This window comes from Petromyzon marinus, chromosome 26, assembly GCF_048934315.1.
Source record: "Petromyzon marinus isolate PM22_M1 ecotype Great Lakes invasive population chromosome 26, UKy_Petmar_22M1.pri1.0, whole genome shotgun sequence".
Lineage (NCBI taxonomy): Eukaryota > Metazoa > Chordata > Hyperoartia > Petromyzontiformes > Petromyzontidae > Petromyzon > Petromyzon marinus.
In genome coordinates, this window is record NC_133692.1 from 3,927,386 (window position 1) to 3,952,742 (window position 25,357).

Consider the following 25,357-nt stretch of genomic DNA (forward strand, 5'->3'; position numbering starts at 1 on the left):
CTCACGATACGAGGTCGGGAATTCTGACCAATCGAGACGCCCGTTGTGGGCGGACGCAACGGGGCGAACCCGGAAGTGAAGCGCGGGAAATCGCGGCCTCCTAGGGAGGAGCCCGCGACTCCCAAACAGCTACCCGCCTCCTCCTTCTTCCTCGCGCGTTTGTGCCGGCTCAGGTGTCTGTCTCCACCCCTCCGCTCCCCTCTTACACGCCTCCCGGCACCCACAGGCGAGCCACGCGCAATTTAGAGGCGGCCTCCATGAGCTGAGCAAACCCCGGGCTCTCGGTCGGCTCGCTCGCCACATGGTTGCCGTCTGCTGCCGCGCCCGCTCCTCCTCCTGCTCCTCCTGCTGCGTGTGTTGTGTCTGGTCGCCCGCGACTGCTCAATCCCGGCAGCGCGCACGATCAATGTCGCTTCTGTTGAATTCGCCCTGGCGACAACCCGCGGTCGGCCGTGACCCGCTGTCCGTTGGGGAGTCGCGAACGATGAGCGCGACGTGAAATGTGCCGCGAAACGAGAGCGGTGGTTTGACGTTGCGCCGACGTTGGCCCGGCGTTTTGATGTTTACATCCGTGGGGGTGGAGGGGGGCTCACGTGCGCCTCGACATTCAACCGTGAAACAAACACCGCAATGCACGCACGTGTCGGCCTCAGCTGCGTTCGTTGCATGCCCCTTTTTGCGCGTGGTCACAGCTTCGCAACATCTGCTGGACGATGTCGGATGGTATAAGAGCGGGCGGCGAGGTGTGATTGACACTCAGTGACGGCGCTGCTGATGAGACTGAATTTGATCGGATCCACCGCGATCGCAGTGATTGGATCTTGTGTAGCGTGCAGTGATGAGGTCCTGTTGCGTTAGCATCGCTAGCCTATCGCTGTAGGATTTCAGTGAATGGATGTCGATGGGGGCTTTTTAATCATGCCGCTCCATCGACTTACTTGCTGATGTCGCGAAGGTGACACAGAATTTAACCAAGAATAAATTATTTTACATTCGTCAATAAGACTGCCAACGCAGCAGCGTTACTAAATAATGTAATTTGTGTACTTTCACACGCACGACTTACGAATTCTAAATAATGAATAGCCTGTTGGCCTCCTTCCCATACATACCCTGTGTGTGTGTCTGCATCAGCATTCTGGGAGTGCATAATTTCATCGGCATTGATCGCATCGACTAAGTGCAAACTCCTCGGTCGACCTGCCAAAGTTGGGCCGATGTTCGCACGCCGTTGGAACATTTGCGGTCAAAACGCCGCACGATTACTGGGTTGTGGTTGTCGCTGTTTCTTGCTAAGCGATGTTCATCATTTCGACGTTCCGTGTTTATTATTAAGACCTCGCTTTGTGTGATGGTTCTACTGCGTCAGACGAAACTGACGCAGCAGTGATTCCAAGCCTGGTGAGTAAAACAAAACCATTGGCAAGCCATCGTTACGTTCGAACGCCCATGTAATGTTGACACCCTCTGTTCATGTTCATGTTTCCCACGCTCATTGTAATTTTGACACATCCGCACCCACCCATCCACTCACCCACCTCCACTGCCAACCTAAAGTAGGCAAACATTACACGCATCCTGACTCTGTGTCAGCCCAGTACACAATATTCGCGTTATACCTTGGACGAGTATACGCGATTACGATTCGTCTGCAAGTACATAAGAGCTATATATTTTTTTTATTGCGTGATCAGTAACTGGGGCCTCTTGAAAACCACAGCCGCGCCCGCCTGCACTCTGCCTCCCGAAGGCGAGGGGAACCTATAATCATCGGCAGAGCATTAATCCGAAGTAAAAACTGGCTCCCCCCCCCCCACACTTTTGCAGTGGAATGCCCCCATGTCAGCCGCCGGCTCTTGCGTTCTTAGGTGAACTCTGTGGGTTGTCCTCTCATTTCCACCCTCCAGAGGCCGCTCGAGGAAGCGACGCGCTGATGAGTGCCCAGAAGACGAAGCGCCCGCGTGCCCGTGTGTGAGCGAGCCTCCCTTTCCTCCTTCCTCCATGGGTGAAACGACATCGGCTGCGCTGGTGTCCGCCTGGTGGGTTTCCGTGAAATAAACAAAAAAATCATCACCCCCCCCACCCCCTCCTCGTTCGGCGTTGTACGGTACCGTATGTACGTTGCACTTCTTTTTGCGCCTCGCGTAGCCAACCGTGCTCACCGAAGGTCGTTGTTCCGCACACCTCCGAATGGCTACGTACGGTGCGAAAGAAAGTTCAACATACAGCGCTTGTACCATGCACTCCTTTGTCAGTCCACTGCTGGATGACGGGGGTGGGGGGGGGTGGTCACGCGCGAGGGGGGGGGGCACCCTGGGGTGGAAAGTTGGGGGCATTGCCTCGCTATGGGTGCTTCCACTGGTAGCAGAATAACATCGCAACTATAAGGCCCACTCAATGTATCGTGCCTTCTGTTCTTACCCACCCCAACTGGACATCTGTGAAAAATAACATAGCGCATCGGATTCCTCCAGTATAGAGCAATATTGTTATTCTGAATGAGTGCCGTTGCCTGGAACGTCAGCCTGCTTTATACATATCTGTTGTGAGGCAGTGTTGAGTGAAAAACGAGTAGTTATTTATTTGTGCTCGTTGTACTACTCCCAATGAAGGCCTGTAATTTGTTGCGTTCAAATAGCCTTTGGCCACACAAAATGCGTTATCGTTTTAAACAGGACACTTTACACAAGAGTGAAATACACAGCAGGTTAACACGCGGTAATCGTTATATTTAAATGGATACATTTCAAAGAATTGTTATATTTAAATCGCAATTTGAATGCATTCTCTGACCACATCACCAGGAATACATCCAGTCTCTTTAGACCTTGCAAGCTAAGTGGGTTTGTGCCTGGACAGTGCTTGAATGGGTTCCCACAGATGCATAATACTATAGGTGCTATTAGGTTGCTGTGGGGACATTCATGTTTCATTGAGACGTTAGTGAAAGGCACCTTACAAATTAATGTAAAATATTATTTGCGAGAGTCGAGGGCGGTGCGACAAGATCCATTGCGATGTCCTCTGCTCCCCGTGTTTAAACTCTCCCCGCCTTCGCTAACCAGATAGTGACCAGCGTGGTGAAGTCTGGTGAAGTAACCCCCACGGTCCAGCAGTGGATTGACGCAAGAGTTTCCACACGTTTGCACACCCAGTAAACGTGTCAACTTTGGGTCAATGTTGGGCACGCGGTTGGAAACGTCGTACCGACGTTGGCCCAACGTTGGCCCAACGTTGGCCCAACGTTCCATGTGTGCCGGGCCGCCGTTGCCTGCGTGTGCTTTTATTCGGAGCGTGGACCAAAACTATCCCCATGCATCAAGTTCCCTGGATGGGAACTTGATGCGTGGGGAGTGGTTAGGTCATACCATGTCTGCAGTGGGGGGTACTCGAGAATCCTCCACACTTAATTTCACAATCTACTTCACAAATACTCTCCACTGTTACTTTCAGCAATGAGCGTTGATCCCCAGGTTAATATTTTATTGCACCTACGTCGCCACGTAAACTATTGTGGCATTACGGGATTATAAGTTGACACCTGTGGTTTACCCAAACCCCCCCCACTCCTCTTGTGAACATGTGTCAGCGCCTGTGTGCTGCTGCCATTCATTCAGCACCTGAAGCTGACTAAGTTAACATCTCCTCGCTCCTCACCTCCGTCCTCTCTACTCCGCTGCTCCCCATCAACACGCTCAGTGGATGCTGGGGCCACGTGGATACGAGTGAACGAAGCGTTGCGTCTTGGTTGCTTGGCTGCTTAAGTGCTGGGCGCGTGGCCACGTGTGCGTGAGTTCCTGGAGCGTCGCGACGGGTGCTGCCCCCACGTGCATTCATAATTATAAACCGTGTTCTTATGTTATGGCTTAATTGTTTATCATTTTGTTATGGTGAATTTTACATGTTGAAAACTATTTATTATTCCGCCGGTCTATTTAATCAAAAATCGCTTACCCGCTAAAGGTGGAATGTTGGTCCAAGGGTTCCAACAACATGCTAATGTTGGCCCGACGTTAGCCCAACTTTGGCACGTATACCGGGTGATGCAAGTTGTTGCTATACCTACGGTATGTCGGTGAAATTGTTGTGGTATTCTGATGTCCACCACACCCATGGAGCCATTTAAAATTAACTCATGCCACACCTTGGCGTCAAAGACATTTTACAGCACCTGCCCAATGAGCAGAACCTGCTCCGGGGGCTGTAAATAACTTTTTTTTTTTTAGCACAGTGACTTGATTGTCCCATGGACAAAGACATCAAGATACTACGACGCCCCCTGCATTCTTGAGGTGTCAGGCCGATCTACTCCCTTACACGCTCGTTCTATCCCACCCGTTCACATGCTCACGTTTGTGCTATCTGGAGTGGGAGCGTGGCAGTTAGAGCGCTGTGCTATGAACCCGGGCCACCCGAGCTCGATTCCCGCTTACGGCTCACACCAGTTACGATTTTCTGAACTGGTCCTGAGCCTACCCGAGATCGACTCAGCCTCAAATGAGTACCTGGTGCAGTGTGTAAACATTGCCACGAGGGAGGCAAAGATTGACGGGCGTGGTGCTGACGACTCACCCCCCCCCACTGTGCTGTGCCGACCTTCAAAGGTGCTCGCGGACAGTACTTGCCTCAACAGTCTGTTAAGGCTATACAGGGGATATTTGTCTAATCGTCTACCTACTCATTCTCTCACTCACCTACACACATTTGTGGCATCTGGCCCATCTACTCACCTACCTACCTACTCACACGCTTATTCACTCACTCACGTTAGTGGTATCCGGTTCACCTACGCGCTGACCTGCTCACCCATCCACTCACCCCATTTACGCGGAGCTAACCGCCGGTCGCTGTTGGTGATTTCTCGTTAACTCTCAACCAGGTCCACAGCAGTCAGCTCACGATGTAAATGTTCAGTAAGGCTCACAAAGCGTTACCACGGCACCTTCCTTTGTGGGAACTTTTGCGCTGTAAGAACGGCGCAAACACTACATCTTTACTAATTTATTCTTGTGGGCAGTGTTCATTTACACAAACGGCACCGTTAGCGTATTAACTTTGCAACCTTTTTTTATTCCAAAAGTATTTTATTATTAACAAAACGATATCAGGTACACAACACAAAGGATATGAAAGGGGGTTGACACCAGCACACAAACACATTATGGATTGCAGTGCAATGGGTAACCTATCTAAACCGCATGTTTCGATTAACTCTACAACCCTCATGTCTTCCTAACCTCTGATACCCCTGTAAGAGAAGGAACAAAAAAGGGGAAGGGGGGGGGAAGAGTGCCAAAATGCCCTAATGAATGCTCTTAAGAATCAATTCCCCCTGGAGGAGTGGTCGTGAAGGGGTTCCATGTTTGGTGGTAAGCTTCCTCCCTGCCCCTTAGTTTTTCACTTAGATGCTCCAGAGCAACAATTTTTATCATTTATTGGCCCATTCCTGCAGTGTTGGGGGAGCGTGCTTTTTCTAGTTGACTATAATGGTGCATTTTGCCGTAACATTGAACATTTGCAATAATGTATTTGCCTCCCTGGATGAATTTGGCAACCTTTAACAACTTGCGAGTCACACCGTGTGGCCTCCGCAGTGCCCAGTTGGTGGATGGTAAAATGAGAACCACTTTGTGGGACGTGGGCAGTCATTATTACATCCATATTATTCACGCCCGCCCACCATGTATCGCCCTGTGTGAGAGAGTGAACGCGATGAGATCACAGAACTACTCTCAAGGTCATGACACAGTAAACCTCTGAAGAATGGTCATCGCACGTCAAGCATCTGCTGAATTTAGCCAAATTACGTGCATTTTATTTAAGTGATGTGTTTTCTTATGCAGTTGTTGGTGGTTTCTGCCCAGGTTTGAGCCCAGGATTTTTGCGGTGACCCTTGCTGACCTGTCCATATTGGACATCTGTGAAAAAGAGCTTCATAGCTCATCGGATTTCTCCAGTCTAAATAAATATTTTGATTTTGGTGCCGGCCACCTCTTGTGTATTGGTTTGTGATGATCATGCGACGCTTCTTCTCCTCGCGGAAAAATTATTGCTGTGGGCAGTGTTGCATCACGTGATCGATGGTTTGCCCCTGGTGATCTCAGTCACTTTTGCGTGATGCTGTCAGGGTGTATTGCTGAGCACACTGGACTTGTTATTCAAAGGCAACCGGTTCGTTCTCCTGGGGCAGCATTTGAAATAACGCGGACATTTTTCAAATTCCTCCTCCTCTGCCCACTCAGCAGATATACGTGGCTACTCCACAACGAGTGAATTGGCAGATCCGTGCGTGACAGGGTAAAGTGTTTGTACCCCCCCCTCCTCCTCTTCTGAAGACGTCTGGCGGGCGTGGAAGAGTGGACCTAAAATATCCTCCAGTGGAAGCCCTCCCCACCAGCAGCGGCGCGAGCAAGCGATCGCGGTGTCGGCACCTTCGCGGCAAGAGCTCGAGCTTGAAGGTGACGCCGAGCGCTGCACCACGGAAGCCGATCGGTGCGCTGTCGTTGTGTCTCAGGCGGCGAGCGGTGAGCTGCAGTTGACGGTGGCACTGGCGCTGATGATGCGATCCAAGTACGTGTGCACGCTGCGTGTTCTGCTGCTCGCCTTCGCGCTCCTGGCCGCCTCCAAGCTCATAGCGGACTCGAGGCAAGGCGCTCACGACGGTTTCTCCCCCCCCCCCTTCTTCACTGTCACCACCACTTGTCGCGACCATTCACCCGTGACACTTGTTCACGCAACTGCTTACGCTACCCCTCTTCATGCACTCTCCTACCTCTTATAGCTGACTGCCCTCCACGCTCTCCCCTACCTCTCCCCTCTCATCTCACTCTACTGCCCTCCACGCTCTCCCCTACCTCTCCCCTCTCATCTCACTCTACTGCCCTCCACGCTATCCCCTACCTCTCCCCTCTCATCTCACTCTACTCCCCTCCACGCTATCCCCTACCTCTCCCCTCTCATCTCACTTTACTGCCCTCCACGCTCTCCCCTACCTCTCCCCTCTCATCTCACTCTACTGCCCTCCACGCTCTCCCCTACCTCTCCCCTCTCATCTCACTCTACTCCCCTCCACGCTGTCCCCTACCTCTCCCCTCTCATCTCACTCTACTCCCCTCCACGCTCTCCCCTACCTCTCCCCTCTCATCTCACTCTACTCCCCTCCACGCTCTCCCCTACCTCTCCCCTCTCATCTCACTCTGCTCCCCTCCACGCTATCCCCTACCTCTCCCCTCTCATCTCACTTTACTCCCCTCCAAGCTATTCCCTACCTCTCCCCTCTCATCTCACTCTACTCCCCTCCACGCTATCCCCTACCTCTCCCCTCTCATCTCACTCTACTCCCCTCCAAGCTATTCCCTACCTCTCCCCTCTCATCTCACTCTACTCCCCTTTTAGCTATCCCCTACCTCTCCCCTCTCATCTCACTATACTCCCCTCCACGCTCTCCCCATCTGTCCTCTGGGCTCGGCCTGGCTCGGCTCGGTGGTGGCATCTGACTTGGGTGTTCGTTGCCGCCCCAGGAAGGGTCATCGCCCCTCCGTGCCAGGCTCGGTTCTGACGAGGCTGTGGGGGTCAGCGCCCAGCCCCTCCGACCCCTTGGCCGTTCGCTTCTGGGGGAAACCTAGCCTGGCCGACAAGTTCTGGCGGACGAAGGTTTCGCAGGTACGTCCGGAGCGAGGTAGTATTTTGACCCCCGTAGAATCCTAATTGAACCAACCCCACTTTCGGTGGTACTTCAACCCCCCCCCCCCCGCCTCCACCAGCCAATTGGCTCGTTGTCATTTTTTCAAGCCAGCCATGATGTAGGGACTACCCCTATCGATCTTGTGCCTTAATAGAGACAAAAGCCAATTTGAGCAAGATTGTAAGAAACCCCAGATAGATACCCAAAACCAAAACCCTATGGGGTATTCTAGCTCCTGGGTGGGTGCAGCCATGTGGCTCACATAATAATTGTACCCTGGGGTCTAATTCATTCAATCTTTTTCTGACCCTGATGGGTAACTTTCCCGCAGGAGGAGTAATTTTTACTCGAATAGAGAACTTGTTCTCCTCGGGCTTGAGATAATACATTTAGTGTTCTCATGCGAGGGTCACACTTCTTGGGAGTATAAATGCTCTCTCTTAGTACCATGGAATGGGCGTCCACATTCAGGCTGGTGCTAGCCAATGCCAAGCTCGCCGCACCTCCAATTAGCACGGTCGGCTATGTACGGTGCGAAACAAGTTCAACATACATGCATATATACTGCGAGTTAAAATGTGCAACCCTCCAATGTTGGATGAGAGCCTTGGGATTATTTGACCGCACTTAATGACGCCGCTCGGTCCACGGCGCACCGCCTATTCTTCTCGTCGTGCGAGCCGCGGACAAAACGTTCTTCGCCGCCTCCGTCTTCCCACGCAGGACGAGAAGGCGACGGCCGGAGCCACCGCCGGGGACGGGGAGCAGCAGGAGAAGCCGGGCGAGGTGCCCCACGCGATGGACGATCGGCGCGACCCCGGGGGGGCGGCGGCGGCGGCGGCGGCGGCGTCCCCGGTGGAGGAGAAAGAGGAGAAGGAGGCTCGTGAGCATAGCCCCGTCGGCATGAGGCTCGTGCATCTGGACCTCAAGGGGGCTGCCCCACAGATCGGGTACCTGGAGCAGGTGAGTGCGGCGGCCGTTGATGAAACCGATTCTGGCTCCCGCCGTAAATACCACCGCTCGGGTCTTTTTGGCGGTCGCGTTCTCTCCGATGCGTTTCGGCGGGTTGTGCCGCGCGCTGTTCGGCGCGACGGTGTCCCGGCGTTTCGCTCGACGTGCTGGGAGCATCTTCAGGAGGCGAATTTGAGCGGCGCACGTAATCACTTAGTGATTTCTGCAAAATGTAAGCACGTAAACCTTGGTAAATACACAGTTATTTGACTTTGTATGTGCAGTGACAATTCGATTCCTTGTTGTGGCCTTCCAGTAATGTTCTTGTTTCGTTCTCATTCTTTAAACAGATTGAACCTTCAGCCACGGTTCTATTCCAGCTGTAGTTCTTATCAAACTGCTTACCCCGTGGCACACCGTGGGTAGGGGGAGGAGTAGAGTCGGTTGTTCAAAAGGGCACGCAGGGACAAATGATCAGGAGAGGGGAAGGGGGGACGGAAGTCCCCAAGACGGGACACGGAGGGCCGCGTTTCAAGATGAGCCGCAGGAATGAAGAAGGTGTGCTTGTGCAGGAAGGGGAGGAGAGGGAGAAGGAATGGCCTGGCCACGATGTCGGGGATGAGAGGGTGATAAGTGGGGAGGGCAGAGCGGGAGAAGAGAGAAGGAATGAGCGAGGAGAAGTGAGCCGCACAAAGGGGACGATGGGGAGAGGGGAAGGGGTTCAGAGCGGGGGTGGTCATACACGGGTGTCATGTGACTTACGGGAGGCTTGAACTGATTTAGAAAGATTGTTCTCGTTTGCGATACTAACACTGGTTGATGTGTGTGTTGACATGTACCAACACACGCTAACACACATTGCAAGCAACAACACGCAGAAACGTGTTAATAGCATATATGCTATATATATTCTTGGTTCTTTCGGTAAAATCACGTAGAAGGGAAACAATACAATTAAAATATGTAAAATAATTAAATTATCACGACGTTTCGACTGCAACACAAGCAATCATCATCAGGTGTGAAAACCACAGCAATAAAAATTTTTCTTGCTGTGGTGAGAATTTTATTGTTTTATATTTTTTATTTTATTTTATTGTTTCCCTTCTACGTAACTTTACCGAAAGAATCAAGAATATGAATCCCTGCAGTCACGAAAGCTTTAAATCAGCGTATATGCTCTTTGTGCATATGCAAATCCACCAGCATTTCCTGGAGAAGTGCATTGTGGTCCTCTTGTCCGAGCCACCATCACAGGGCACTTATTCAGAAACTGCTGATGATTCTTTTGCATCAATGCACAAAGGCTCAGTGCTTTGTACACATTGCCGTGCGTGTTGTTTGAAACTTGTAGTTTTGGCAACCCTCACTGTTATTCCGTAATGATGGGGTTTTCTCATAATATACAGATTTGAACACGATAATATACATAGCGACATGCGTGACGCTAAAACACTGACATTCATGCTGACACGTGTGCTGACACATGCTGACACATGCTGACACGTGCTGGCACTCGTGATGCTGACTGTGACGCGAGTGCTGACACGCGTGCCGACACACGTGTCCCATCGTGTGACCGCGTGTGCAGCTGATCCCGTACTTGACCACGCTGGGGGCGGACGGGCTCCTTGTGGAGTACGAAGACTCGTTCCCCTACGAGGGCGAGCTGCAGCTCCTGAGCAGCCAGTACGCGTACAGGTGAGCTCCCGATACGTTCACCTGCACCGTTCGGCCTGGGGCCCAATAGAAACGGCAACAACAACGTCTCTTTTGTAAAACCGTCTTTCGAACGACCCAGCCACGCTAGTTTAGACGATGTTATACATATAAATTACCAATATTTGTTGGTTCTGTTGTTTGTAATGGCTTGCAGTCGTGTTATGAAGTTGTAATTTTAGTGGTATTACGACAGCAGCCTGCGTAGGACGGTGGCGGTTTTGTCAGGAAAATCCATCCCGACGCTGCGTCTCTCTGGGTTTAAGGCCCCATATTCTGAGTCACGGCTCGGCTCAGGCTCGGCTCTGGCTCAAGTGAACTGTGGCTCAAAGCCGTGCTTAACTTGAGCTGGCTCTGAGCATGGTCCCAGCCACTCTCAGGATTTTCACAAGCCGAGCTTGATGATGTCGTCGGCGTAATGAGTGCATCAAGCTGGCTGTGGCTTATGGGGAGTTTCCTGCCTTCGGGAGGGCAGAATGCAGGAGCACCCACCATATATAAGGGGCCCAAGTAATCGACCACGTCAAAAGTGATTTATAATTTTATTTTATTAATTGACTGGATAGGCGAGTTGTCCCAGCTTTAATGTATGTTTGTTGAATTTCTTTCGCACCGTACATAGCCAGCCATGCTAATCGGAGGTGCGGGGGAAGGACAACAAACTTAACACAAAAAGCAGTTAGAACGAAATGAGTTTTCAATCTAGATTTCAAAGTGCATTGTTCCAGGGGGCTTCCTAATATCGGAAGGAAGAGCGTTTGAGATGGCCGTAAAAGCACATCTGAAAGCGCGCAATGCGGTGACCGTCTTTGTTCGATGGCCAGCCAAAAGCCGCTGCTGCGAGGATGACCGGGGTTCACGTGAAAATGTTCAACTCCCCGCCATTAAAAATCTTGAGTTTTCCGAGCGTGCGTGTACCCTCTGTGCCCACGTGTGCACCTCCAGCATGGAGGATATAAGGAAGATGCTGCAACTGGCCGAGGCTTTCAGGCTCGAGGTCATCCCGCTGGTGCAGACGTTCGGCCACATGGAGGTGAGCGCCGTGGGGCAGCGTTCGTGCGGCTGCTGTGCCGCCCTGCTCACTCGCATGTTCACGGCTTCGCGCGTCGACGCTCGCCCGCTATGTTATTGTGACAACGATGATGATGACGACGGTGAGGCATTGGGGGCGCGGTCGTTGGTGCGCTGCACTGTGAAACCCGGTCACGTGGGTTGAATTCTCAGCCACGGCTAACGTCAGTGGCAAGTGATGTCCAAACCTCTTAGCCCCCCCCCCCCCAAGCACCACTCCACGCTGAATCTCTCGTCGCCGCACCCTGTGAAAACAGACGCTGCTCCGTGCAGCTCACTTCTGCTCGCTCCTTCCTTCTCTCTCCCCTCCCCTCTCATCGCCCTCTCATCCCCGATATCTTGGCCCGGTCGTTGCTTCTCCCCCTCCTACTTTTCCTTCTCCGGTGCTCCTGCTCCTCCTTTCATCCTGCTGCCCATATTGTGCCATGCCCTTTTCCCATTCCATGTTCTTTTCCCTGACATATCCTTGACTCCAATTCCTGTTGTGTGCCATGTTCAACAAAGCCGAAAGCACGTATATTCTATCGCTGATGGAATTCTGATATTTGTATGACATACATGCATATTTGAGAATCCCCTATCAGCGCACGATGGGATTGTGTTCCCGGTGGCACCGTAAAAGCACCGGTCAGTGCCCCTACGCGACACTGTGTACGCGTGGTGTGGCCAGTGCCACCCCCGTGACCCCATGTGTGGGTGATGTGGCCCGAACCCCCCCCCCCCCACCCCGTGACTCGGTGTACGCGCGGTGTGGCCTGCCGCCCACAGTTTGTGCTAAAGCACGAGAAGTACGAGGGCCTGCGCGAGGTCCCGCGCTACCCCAACTCGCTGAACCCGCACCGCGCCGGCGCCCTCGAGCTGCTCTCAGCCATGGTCACGCAGATCCTGCTCGCGCACCCCCGCGCGCGCTACCTGCACATCGGCTGCGACGAGGTGTGCGCATGTGTGCGTGCGCGATCAATGGTTGTGACGACGGGTGTGTGTGCGCTTATCGACCATGGCGATGCGTGGGCAGATGAATGGGGCTCTGATGAGGCGTGGACAGATTAAGGAGTGTCAGGAACAGGTTTGGGCGCCGGTGTACAGGCCAGGATTGCGGGTGCAGGCTACGGTAGAGGTATGGGCCTGGATTGTGGGTGATAAGAACAGCACAGGTGGTGCAGGCCAGGCCTTTGGGGGTGCTGGCTTGAATCGCGGGTGCATAGGCGCGAGTATTGCAGGTGGCGTGGAGACTGGCGATGGGAATGGCGACCAGCGTGGGGCCGGTGTGGGGTGCAGGTAGGTAGCCAGCAACAGGAGGTCTGGCCAGGCTGGCGGAGTGTACGCAGGAGTCTTCTGATCGTCGGTGGTCGTGCGCAGGTTTACCACCTGGGCGAGAGTCCCGAGTCGAAGGAGTGGCTAAGCCAGAACGGCTCTCACCTGGGCCGAATGTTCCTGGGCCACCTGGCCGCGGTGACGCAGCACGTGCGGGAACAGCGCCCCGAGGTTCGCGTACTCGTGTGGGACGACATGCTGAGCGGCATCGACGAAGCCGCCCTCAAAGGTCACACGGGGTCGCACGAGGCCGCACGAGGTCGCACAGCCATTTGAGTGTGAGTGGTGATATAGTTTGAGTGGCGGTATAGTTTGAGTGGCATTATCGTTTGAGTGGCCGTATTGGTTGAGTGGTCGTATCGGTTTCTCAGAGCGTGTAAGCGGGAGAGACTTCACAGAAACCCTGCTAACAGTCTCAATTGTTTGTACCCACTGGCGTTTCCCCATCAGAGTCCGGTATCGCTGGAGATGTAGAGCCCATGCTGTGGGGCTACTCGCCTAACCTCAACGTCCAGCAGAAAGGTATTTCTCAGTTTATATTGTGCGTATTTCCGTGTGCATGGTCCTTGGAAAAGTCCATTGTTGTGGGCGTTATTTGATCATGCTTTACCACCGCGGTCATTGCGGGTTGGCGAAGGCAAACATTATGGATGTGCCTGCATAGAAGTACAGTACAACAATGGTTTTGGCTGCGCCACGTAGGCCTGCAGCCGCCAATAACAACCGACTTGTTGGTCGCCCTTCCCAGCGCAATCCAGGCTGAAAATTCGGCTGAGCTCCTGGGGGCTGATGAGATCAGCCGCATTCCGGGTGATTTTGTTAAAGGCCAAGCTGATGTCAGCTGTGTTTTGATTGCACTGCGGGGTCTTTTTGTAAATGTCGCGCTGCTTCACGGGGCGGCGTTCTTACCCAATGCCTCGAATGTACCCGTGCCTCCAGTGGAACACGTGCACAAGTACGCAAACAGTGGCTTCAAGGCGGTGTGGTTTGCCAGCGCGTTCAAAGGTGAGCGATGGAACGAGGTGGCGTGTCCATTGTCACGAGGTAGGTCACGACCTGGGATGGGCCCCACCTGGAGGCCAGATCAGCTGGGTTCAATCACAGTCCAAGCAGATATGTAGTTGCGTTGCAATTAGGGACCTAACCCAATAAAGCAAACCGGACAAATTGATATGAGAGTTGTCTAGAGAAGATGGTTTTAAATTGAGCAACTATTGGAAAGATGTCATAAACCAAGTCAAACTTTAGCTGCCTTATAATGGTACAGCCTTTCCATTTAGCTCGCGCAGTAAACCTCCGCATCCATCGAACCCCCTGCAGCATAACAAAAGGCGGCTTAACTTAGCCCTTCCCCCCCCCACCCACGTCCCTGCCTGGCTCCTCCAACCCCCCTTAACCTGTATATGATCCCGGTCATCTCAAGAGCTCCCCACTTGGTACAGCTTTTTTGCTGTGACTGTTCCACCTGAAGACGGAAGCTTGTATTGCCTCCGAAACGTCGTGATTTAATTTAGTTTTCATGTATTTTATTTTACCTATGTGACTTTACCGAAAAAGCCAAAGAGTATGAATCCTTGCAGTCACGAAAGCTTCAAATCTAGAATTAAAGTTGTCTAGAACTTGGAGATACAAACCAGCGCTAGAAGGACCCTCCTCGGTATCCCGGCACAGCCGGCCGAGGTGCACCCTCTAGGGCAGAGCAGCGGTCCAAGACCCATGATCTCAGAATCATAATCTGTATCTAGATTGGAGGAATACAATGATCTATGAAGCTCTGTTTCACAGATAGATCTCTACTAGGTTCACAGATGTCCAGTTTTCATCGCGGCCTAAAATATTTTTTCCTGCACGCTTTGTGCGATCGCTACTATTATTATTATGGTCTCCACGGATCCGGCAATCAAAGGGATCACACCCCCGAGCAGATGGTGGGGATTCTGTGAGGGCAGATCCTTGGCGGTTGTCGCGCGTCTCCTGTGCGGCAGCCACAGCATCCGGCAGAGGAGAGCAAGCGCTGGCAAGGTGGTATAAATGGCTTCGGCCATGATGACGTCCTGATCTTTAGGATCCTCATTTAACGTGGTAGATACGTTCCTGAAAAGTGCTCCGTTCAGCGAAAACGCGTTCAGAGAGATCAACTTCCCCCAAAAGAAATAATGTAGAGAATAAGGTTTGGCAAATATGGAATTCGCACACACATTGAGATGGCGTATCGTTCCGTGCGGATAACCAGAATTCCCACACCACTCAGCTGCGCAACTCAAGAAAGTAGTTTGTCATCGACTGCTCAGAAGCCGTGTTAAAACGGTGCTCATTTTGCGTGGTGCAAAAAGTATGCCTCATGGAAGAAACGTGTTTTAGCGAAAGCGCATTGTGTAAAAACAGGTTCAGCAACGACTTACTGTAAAACTAAAAAAAATATTGTTTTATTTTTACCAGGGAAGGCCCACTGAGCTCTATAGCTCTTTTTCAGAAGTGACCAAGCTACAAATGATAGCTCAACGAAGTGGCTTATCATCATGTGGAATTGTATATCAGCCGAATAGTCTAAACGTATGTTTCTAAATGTGGAGGGGAAAACCGGAGGACCTGGAAAAAAATCCACACGACCACAGGGAGAACATGCAAACTCCAAATATACAGCAGGCGTCAGGGTCGGAATCAAATCCACGACCTCCTGTATACCAGGCGGGGTAGTTAACATCTCTGCCACCATGGCGCCTCATGTACTTCCAAAAATGAATGCAAGTTGGAAACGTCACAGAATCCATGCGTTTGCGTGATTTGCCTCAATTCGTTTAGATGTGTGAAATGGCCAGAGCGATGCTCGTATCTAAAGCGCCCTCGTTTTTGTTCCTCAGGGGCGTCCGGGCCGAGCACGATGGTGGCACCGGTGAAGCACCACGTGGACAATCAGCTGCGGTGGCTGGAGGTGGCGCGGGGCATGGCGGGGCAGCCCATCGCCCTGCAGGGCATCGCGCTCACAGGCTGGCAGAGGTAAAGATCCAGGGCAGGCTTCTTCAACCGTGGGCCTTCTTCGACCGTGGGCCCTCCGTGATGTTCTCTCACAATTGTCAGTCAAACGCAGCCATTCTGTATGCAGGAGCCGAGCGAAACCCACTCGAATGACAAACTACTGAAAGAAATGCAATGTAGATATAAATGACCGATTAACTGTGCCCTGTGCAATTTATATACGAATTGCCAAATGTTTTGAGAGCTTTGTAAATTATCAGTTACAAATGGCAAATGTGCTGCTCACCTCTGTCGCACCTCCGATTAGCACGGTTGGCTACGTACACTGCAGCTATTATCGATGTGACTGAATTTCTGGAGGTTGGGGAGTGGAGGTGGTAGGGATAGTGAGGTGGGGGGGGGGAGTGGTTGTGTGTGCCCTGATGTAGGTCGTGTGCGTGCCGTGCGTGCCGCAGGTACGACCACTACTCGGTGCTGTGCGAGCTCCTCCCCGTGGCCATCCCGTCGCTCGCCGCCTCGCTGCAGACGCTCATCCACGGTGCGAAGGCGGGTGGTGGTGGGGGGGAGGGGGCGAGGGAGGCACTTTCTCGCAGCGGCTCCGGGCGTTGAGCGACGCCACCTCTGTGTTGTCCGCGTGTCCTCGAGACTATAAAACTATTTTTTTACTCAACTTTTTTTATTTTACCAGGTAAAGCTCCAATTGTCTGGCAGAGGAGCAGAGCTATCGGCTATTCGTCTGCACTACTTCTCTCTCTCTATCACTCTCTTTTTTTGTCATTCGTCACTTGGCCACTGACGGTGAGGCTGGACGAACTTCTCACACTCCTTCCGTCCTCCGGTCATGGCGATCGTTTCCTGTAGGCTTACGTTTTTTCCATTTGAGTCCTCCTTTGCGCCGTAAATCCACCTCTTGCGTTGATGCCCACTGCCCCTCCGATTAGCACAGTTGGCTATGTACGGTGCGAAAGAAGTTTAAGTTACATATTTACGTTGCTTCTCATGCCCTCCGCGAAGCAGCAGTTCAAGGCCATCGATGGCGATTTGTGGGCCTCCACTCTTTTCTGTGCTGTGAAACTTTCAGCGGAATGCGTGCACTTGCAGCTGTCGCTGTTGCGCAGGAACCCTGTGGTGTACCGTGTCCCACACATGCCCCAAACGCTGCAATTGCCCAACCGTGCTTACGTGTGTTTGTCTGTCTGTGTGTGCAGGTGGATTCACTGATGAGGCCAAGAAGTTAACCACTGAACTCCTGGGTTTCCAGAGCCTGACCGATGCAGCACAGTTTACCTGGTGAGTGGCGGTGGTAGAATCTCCTTCTTCTTTCGCATGGCAAGAGAAACTGACAACGGGAGGTTTAGTTTGGCGAGACACTCAATGGCTTCCTGAGATGCTAAGTGGAGAAATGAAGTGCAACAGATCTAAGTGGGCAGGTTGATGCCATGCATTCCGTGGTCTGGGACTCATGCCCATAGTCGCACTTCCACTTGCAAAGCAGGTGGCCGTGTCATCGCCACCCCCACTTATCCTGTGTGGATTCGGTTGAGTGCTGTCCACTGTCTCCGAGGGAGGTCAAAGCTAGGGAACTCTGCTGCTGCATTAGTGATGAGGTCTTGGTTAATTGTTTTTTTACCCTTTTATCTGGCAACAAACTGACACCTTTTTTACAAGGAGTCATGTTTGCGTTGATCACAATACCTGCGGTCGGAATGCAAACAAAAAACATAACTCTGATTTTGCTACTGGCAAAGGAGGTTCCAATGGTGACGTCTTGGTTCTTCACGTTGTGTGCATCCCACGCCGTGCCTGAGAGCCTCGTTTGGTGTTCGTCTCACAGGGAGGGCTCCGGCACGTTCCCCGGGTACGAGATCTATCGCGACGTCACCTGGGTCAGTGCCAACCTGCGGTCCTCCGTCGCCGACGTGCTGGAAAAAAACGAGTAAGATGTGTGCTCTCAACCATCTTCCTTTATGAAGCATTACAATGTGCAGGAATGACACGGTATGATACATTAATTGGATGTTTATGGTTCATGTAATAATCGCCATGGTGGCGAGATGTTAAATACCTCGCCTGTTATATAATTGAGGTCGTCGGATATATCCTGACCCTGATACCTCTATATTTGGAGTTTGCAAGTTCTTGCCATGGTTGATTGGATTGTTCTCCAGTTCCTCCGGTTTTTCCCTCCACATTAATAAACATGTTTTTAAAGTATTTGGCTGCTAAAAACTGTTCCATCACAAGCCACTTAATTTAACTATAATTTGCGGCCAGGTCGCTTCTGAAAAGAGCTACATAGCTCGGTGGGCCTTACCTGATAAAATAAATATAGTAATAAATAGTTAATTATAATTCACAGCCCTTTGTTAAAACACTGCTTTATGAAGATCTGTCCATGCCATGTCAATGGTAGAAGTTGTTTGACCATACTTAACACTGGTCAGTGTGGATTGGTGAAGGGGGTGACCAGGACCAGTTCAGATATCACGCGCCACTGATGTTAGCCGTAGCGGATATTTCCAGACTGAGGATTGCCGGATTCAGAGAGCAGTGCACTAACCGCTGCACCATCACTCTCCCTTACAGTACTTTTTATTTTAAAATGTTCTTTATTAAAGTTTGCTAATGGATGAGTAGCACGTATAGATTTTTGTTTTAAATAGGATGTATTATTATCATTACTATGCTTGTTTTTTACCTCACTGAGTTCGTGACTCTTTCGGGAGGGTTCTGGCAAGTTTTTTTTCCGCAGTAGGGGGCGATGATTGCTCTGTAGATTCCAATGCAGTAGTTATCTGGTGATGTTGGTTGTCGTTTCATCATCGGCAGGTTTTTGAAGGGCTGGTTTTCACCCTACCACCGGAAGCACAAGTTTGGAAATCCACTGTACATGGAGCACTTTGGACAGAAAACGAGCCAGTGAGTGCGCAAGTTAATCTTTTGTACTCGCAAATCACCAAATATTTTTATTAATTAATTGGAAAATGTTTTTTAAAAAATGCATTTTAAATGGCCTATCCTTTTCATAAACGTATATCTGGATCCATTAAGTGTGGGAGAATGAGTTAGTGTCTCAAATTCAACTTTGGCCAGGACAATCCCAATTTGATAAAGGCTGCCCGAAGGTGTTCCGAAGCTTTTGCGCAAATTATTATTTTTTCCGGGTTCAACATTTTCTGGCCTCATTCCTAACTCATCATCCGGCAGAAAGAGGGCTGAGCTACCTGAGTGGTGGGCGTGGCTACCTGAGCTGTGGGAGGGGGTTACCTGGGTAGTTGGAGGGGCTACCTGTGTAGTGGGCAGGCCCTATGAGCAGTGGGCAGGGTAAATGTCAAAGACAAAGAGGCCTCTTCGGTGTGGGCGGGGCTCATTGAATGGGCGTGGTTATTCACTGAAAGTGGGCTGGGCTGTGTCCATGTTGCGCCTCAGAGATATTTGGTAGCTTCAAGAGAGAATTTGTACTCGAGTTTATCTCGGGGGACCCTCGCTGTGTTCCTGAGCACTCCATATGTACCGCGCTTTTGTCAGGGTGCACGATGGGCTGGAGGAGATAGTGGGGAGGCTCAGGGGCGAGATGGAGAGGGTGTTCTTCCCGGACGCGGTGGAGGAGTGGCTGGACGAGCACGTCAACCCGGAGATGCAGCCGCTGCGGGCCCTTGTGAACGACTTCAAGGAGGTCATCGCTCTGCGGGCACGGCCCAAGTCCTGAGCACCGGCGTCGTCTGCAGGCAGCGCCTCACTGGGCGCTGTCTGTGGGCTCTGTGGGGTGGACGCGGGGGAAATTCCATGCACCCCTCAATCATGTATCATTGTGGACCACCGTGGCTCGTGACGCTGCCTTGGGGAGTGGCTGCTCAGAGGTGCAGATTCATCCCACCCAACCCAATGCTCTACTTGTTAGCACACGGGAGATATTAATCATCGTCTTCATCATCATGAACTATGATCAGTCCACTGCTGGATGACGGCTTCCCCATGCCATGTCGATCAAAGGGGATGTTTTGACCTTACTTCACCATGCTGGTCAGTGCGGGTCGGTGAAGGGGTGGGCGGGCGGGGGCACCCAGGACTGGTGCAGATAATCACTCTCGCCGCTGGTGTTAGCCGTGGCTGGGAATCGAACTTGGCAAAATTGGATTGTAACATAGTGCACTAACCACTGCGCCACCGCTGCACCCGAGACATTCATAGAACGCATCCATGCATCGATTTATAGTCGAATCTTATGCTCGTGATAATTGGCGTGAATTGTGCGTGAGAATCGCTTCTTTTCAGTTTGTACGTGTTGTCGAGAGTGGGCTCCCGGGACGACTGCAGAGGTGAATCGGGACCCTGAGTCGTGACAATATTGAATGGCGACAGGCAAATTGTAACATCCCCGTGTCGCCATGTTCAAACTGAAATATCGCTTGCGTGAGTGGGTGAAGGAAGGGTGGAGTACAATACAGCAAGTGAAAACATCAACGTTGACAACTGCGTCTTGTTAAGTGTTGGGTTCTGAAGTTGCATTTGGTGATTCCAGAGGACGAGAGCCAGCGGCGTTATTTGCGTTTGGACCTTTCTCGGTACCATTTGAAGTGTAGCTGTGATGCACCTGCGCAAAGAATAATTCTTCACCCGGAGCTTAGCTGAAGAAGGCTCTGAGCAGCACGGTCCATTTCCATGAGGTCGGATCCATTCTTAGTGGTTGTGATTGGTGTAATGGTGGGGTTAAGCTTTGTGTCTGCCCCTGACTTAATATAAAAATGTATGTATGTTGAATTTAATTTGCACCGCACGTAGCCAAATGTGCTAATCGGAGGTGGGAAAATTACAATTATGTATAATTATTTACAAGTGCAATCATGGAACTAAGATAAAACAATGTTGGTCCTGTGGTACGACATTTTGCATTACTGTAAAACATAAACAAACAAAGTCAATTGGCAGTGCTATATTTACCATGCACGGTAAAATATCCAGAATATATTTTATTCACTGTTTACCATTTAAATTTCATACGTGTACTCTGCAGAGTTCACGATATCAATACCACATGCTCTCTTTGCTCTTATGCTCATTGTCCCATTTTTGACTCTCACTGGAGAGTGCACTTTTTATTGCTGCTGCCTTTATAATTTGCTCTTGCTAAGAAGTCATCCAGCAACTTTGCCCAACGGGTTGAATAGAACTCTTGGTTTTCAAACATTTGTATATGTTTTGAATGCAGTGGAGTCATTGGTTTTTTTTAATAGCTATTTATTACAATGCTTTGTGTGCATTGCTAGCAAATCCACACTTAGCGAAGTTTTGTCACCATTGATGCGATATCCACAATAAAGAGTTTGTCTCTGTTGCACAATTAATATTTAGAGTCATGAGACCATGCCTTGTGTCTCATCGAGACACAAGGCCCATCCTGTGGGGTGTCCTCACAGGATGGGCAGTCTGGTTTTGTGGGGTCTGCCTTTGTATTCGAACACGTGTGTTCCTGTAGACCAGGGATTGACTTCTCCGCAACGCATGGGCCACACGCAGTTGATGATCTTGGCGACATATATGTATGTTTAACTTATATCGCACCATACATAGCCAACCGTGCTAAGCGGAGGTGCAGGGGAAGGACAACAAAGCAAACATAAGGCAGTTCTAAACAAGTGAGTTCTAAATCTTGATTTAAAAGTGCAGAGCTCCAGTGGCTTTATAATATGTTTCCATATTAACCAAACTTTGGGCACATTACAAGCTCGCTGTCTGTTTAAAGAGCAAGTGGAACAGGTTGGTGTTTTTTTGGAAGACACCTGTGTGTGTACCGAGTGGCCTGTGAGTGATATAATTTAGGTGCTGCTCTGTGGACTCTGTGTGGGAGAATCGGCAAAGCACTTGTAGGCCTCGCCGCCTACTAACCTACTAGATTTGGAATGTTTAGTAAGTGCTGACTTAAGCCGTTGAATGCATTGAGCTGTCTCTGGCTACGTTGATCTGTCTCAAAAGCGAATTTGGGAATGTAACGAAGACTCTCGTTGCAAGGAATTGGCTGCTTCAAGATGCAATACGGCAAGAAATTAATCACTCATTGGTTTTTTCGGTAAAGTCACGTCTGTAGAAATACCATAAAATTAGATTAAAATAAATCAATCACAACGTTTCGAACGCAACACAAGCGATCTTCATCAGGTGTAAAAAAACAAAGCGAGGGAGCATATAGGGCGACACCAACGCAACACAGAGCGCCAAACTGCACGGAGGTAAATACAGTTTGTCGCTCTCTTTGTGTTGCGTTGGTGTCGCCCTATATGCTCCCTCGCTATTTGTGTTTTTACACCTGATGAAGATCGCTTGTGTTGCGGTCGAAACGTGGTGATTGATTTATCTTAATATAATTTATATGGTATTTCTAAATACGTGACTTTACCGAAAAAAACAATGAGTAATTTATGCAGTCACGAAAGCTTTAATTCTTTATTCTTGGTTCTTTCGGTAAAGTCACGTTGAAGGGAAACAATAAAATATATATAAAACAATAAAATTCTCACGACGTTTCGACTAACACAAACAGTCGTCATCAGGTGTGAACACCAACGGCAAGAACATTTGAAAGAAGTGGCGGTTTGTATTTATTTATTTTTTAACGTTAGCACCACAGATAGCGATTTGACAGTTTGTTTAGAAGGACGAGTCCATCTATGTTCGGAAAAGAGGAGGGGGGAGACGAAAATTTAATGTATGCTGTCTGAAAGCCACCGTAAGCGTGAACAATCAATTAAGACCCAAAATGGTTTATCAAATCCTTCCAATGACTGCTAAGATAGAATCCATCTTCTCGGTTGAAATTGTCTCTGTGTTTGTATATGTGGATAGCCTCATGAACAAATCTCTCATGGTAGCCCGATGGCTTGCGAAGAACCTCTGTCTTGGAGAAGTCAATGTTATGTGAGCCTACTGAATTATAACAGTGATCTGCCACGGCCGAGGTGTTGGTCCTACCGTGTTTTAGGTCTGCTTTGTGTTCACGAATGCAGTCCGAGACATGTTTTGTTTCTCCAATGTAACTACTACCACAGAGGCAACTTAGTTTGTAGACACCAGGGTACTGTATGTCCGGAATCGCATCTTTTACAGACAGAACCAGATCACGGATTTTATGTAATGTGTTGAAACGGACCTGGATCTTGTGTTTATTCAAGATTTTGGAGATATTTTTTGTGATCCCCGCAATGTAGGGTAAAGTGATGGTTTTGAAAGGCTCCTCAAGAGGGTCCTTCTTCATGGTTTGAGTGATAGCTTTGCGGATTGTATAGTCGGAGTAACCATTAGCCTTAAGAGCTTGGTGTACGTGCTTGAGTTCACTGCCTATGTGTTCCTGGTCGGATATGCATTGGGCTCTATGGTGCAGAGTCTTGATGAGAGAATTCTTCTGTGATGGATGGTGGTGGGAATCCGGTTTCAGGTAAGCATCCGTATGGGTAGCTTTCCTGTAGACAGAGTGGCTCATTGAACCATCAGGTCTCTTTTTTATTAGGACATCCAAAAAAGGTAGGTTGCCATCTTTTTCGACTTCCATGGTAAATCTGATGGCTGGGTGTATGGAATTGATGTGGTCGAAGAATTGGTCTAGAGCAGGCCGGCCATGTGGCCAAATGACAAAAGTGTCATCCACGTACCTCTTCCATAAGGTTGGCGCAGAGTTGCAGTCTGGATGGCGTCAGTCTCAAATTTCTCTATGAAAATGTTGGCTATAACCGGAGATAGGGGGGAGCCCATTGGGGTGCCCTCAGTTTGTAGAAAGTTCCATTCCAAGTGAAGTATGTATTGGTTAAGCAGTGTCTCACCAGGGGGGGTACCTTAGTGTTTAGTCCTTGATGAACCAAGTCTTCAATGATTGCGATGGTGTCAGGTAGAGGAACTTTGGTGAATAAGGAAACCATTTCGGGTCTTAATTGATTGTTCACGCTTACGGTGGCTTTCAGACAGCATACATTAATTTTTCGTCTCCCTCTTTTCCGAACATAGATGGACTCGTCCATCTAAACAAACTGTCAAATCGCTATCCGTGGTGCTAACGTTAAAACATAAATAAATACAAACCGCCACTTCTTTCAAATGTTTCTTGCCGTTGGTTTTCACACCTGATGATGACTGTTTGTGTTACAGTCGAAACGTCGTGAAAATTTTATTGTTTTATATATATTATTATTTTATTGTTTCCCTTCAACGTGACTTTACCGAAAGAACCAAGAATATGAATCGCTGCAGTCACGAAAGCTTTAAATCAAAACTTTAATTCTTTATTAAGAAATGAATGCTTTCACAAGACAAGGTTGGTTGGACCGAGACCCTGTAAGTAAATGTTAATAGCGTCGTCGTGCATGCAGAGCCTTGGTTCCAGTGTGCGGTGTTACTTTCCGCGGTCATCAGGGGCCACCTCTGCCCGCACGCGTTTTGCCAGTGTGGCACGTGAGACGCGGTCGGGGCCAGGGAGCATTTTGTTGCTACACCACGTTAGGTGGGCACAAGTGAAGTGGACTGCTAGCGGTGTAACTTGCGCTGCGTAAATATCTGCATCATGATCTGATTTGGTTTACGTCTCGTGTGCTTTGCCACACAGTGAATTTACGTGCACTTATACGACACAACATCATGCACGTGAAATTGTCTGTTGACCTGATCGGCCCTGTGTGTTTTGGTGTTAACTGTGCTGTATATTTGGCTTTGTCTTTAAGCCAATCGTGTTAGATTGTGTTCGTCGTATGCTACTCCATTGAATACGAAGTATACACACACACAAGTCCTTGTGTTTGGGATTAAGCAAATGTGGTAGTTTATTGTCAAATATCAGAACGCATAATCATTGGAATGAAAACCACGTTGCCTGCAAATTAATCCACATATACAGTTGTGTAATCTCTCATGAATGCCTCGGCACTGTTTGTGAGCTGTCTAATAACGTGACGTTTAATGTTGTAACCTGTGTACAAGCGGTATAATTACGTGTGATGATGGCGTTTAGTTTTACGGTGTTGACATTATTGACGAATGTGTCGTGTATGAAGCTGTTTTGTGATATCACCTGCCTGGTTATAGGCGCCTTACCATTAAAATAGCGCTCTAATCTCCGTGGGACTGATTACTGGTGAAATAAATGCTCAAATGAACACGAACGCTGTTTAGGGGCCTCTTTTACGTTATTGCCGATACGTGCGAGGCAGTTAATGAATGCCGTACCCCGTCAGCTATCATTGAGCGTTTGAACTTGCAGACAGATCCAACAATAATGTAACTCAAGTGCTGAATTAATCAACCATCCCCATATCACAACAACAAAATTTACTCGACACATACCTCAATAACACCGCATTGAGAGGAAAAATGTATGACGGGTGATGTTCCAGGCATTTACCATGTTCTATGAAGAAGGGCGATTGCCCAAAACGTCGCCGTTTTTTTATATATATGCAGTACAGTAATACCCCGGTTTACGTCTGGGATACGTTTCTGAAAGGTGTGACTATGCATATGGCAACGACGTAAATCGGGGTATTACTGTATTTTTTAATATATACATAATTTTCCTCGTCAGGCAGTGTTATTGCCGAAAGTTTTGAGTTTATCACGTGCCCGTGCAGCACTGCCAATGCAGCGCTACCAAATAATATGTTTAAA

General features: G+C 49.7%; 1 protein-coding gene across 4 annotated transcripts; it reads left to right on the plus strand.

Annotated features, from left to right (window-relative positions):
- Positions 1-29: 29 nt before the first annotated feature.
- On the plus strand, positions 30-24,855 carry HEXD (hexosaminidase D). 4 transcript variants are annotated; one of them, XM_032961135.2, is made up of 17 exons: positions 30-173; positions 1,908-2,039; positions 6,515-6,645; positions 7,521-7,662; positions 8,408-8,647; positions 10,227-10,336; positions 11,300-11,387; positions 12,194-12,358; positions 12,785-12,968; positions 13,190-13,261; positions 13,679-13,744; positions 15,601-15,736; positions 16,171-16,253; positions 16,924-17,005; positions 17,550-17,651; positions 18,545-18,634; positions 19,244-24,855. In XM_032961135.2, the coding sequence occupies exons 3-17, from the start codon at positions 6,557-6,559 to the stop codon at positions 19,422-19,424; spliced, it is 1,830 nt and encodes a 609-aa protein (XP_032817026.2). In that variant the 5' UTR covers positions 30-173; positions 1,908-2,039; positions 6,515-6,556; the 3' UTR covers positions 19,425-24,855. The 4 variants fall into 4 exon arrangements, with proteins under 4 accessions (XP_032817026.2, XP_075925987.1, XP_075925989.1 ...); XM_076069872.1 differs by having other exon boundaries at positions 43-226; XM_076069874.1 differs by lacking the exon at positions 30-173 and adding an exon at positions 306-1,401.
- The last annotated feature ends 502 nt before the right edge of the window (positions 24,856-25,357 follow it).

What these genes read in the sequence shown, in the direction of transcription:
- HEXD (XM_032961135.2), top strand. Translation starts at nt 6,557, where the DNA reads ATGATGCGATCCAAGTACGTGTGCACGCTGCGTGTTCTGCTGCTCGCC. An exon ending in GGCGGACGAAGGTTTCGCAG is followed by an intron (nt 7,663 to 8,407) that starts GTACGTCCGGAG and finishes CTTCCCACGCAG; the next exon opens with GACGAGAAGGCGACGGCCGG. An exon ending in CCTCAACGTCCAGCAGAAAG is followed by an intron (nt 13,262 to 13,678) that starts GTATTTCTCAGT and finishes CCGTGCCTCCAG; the next exon opens with TGGAACACGTGCACAAGTAC.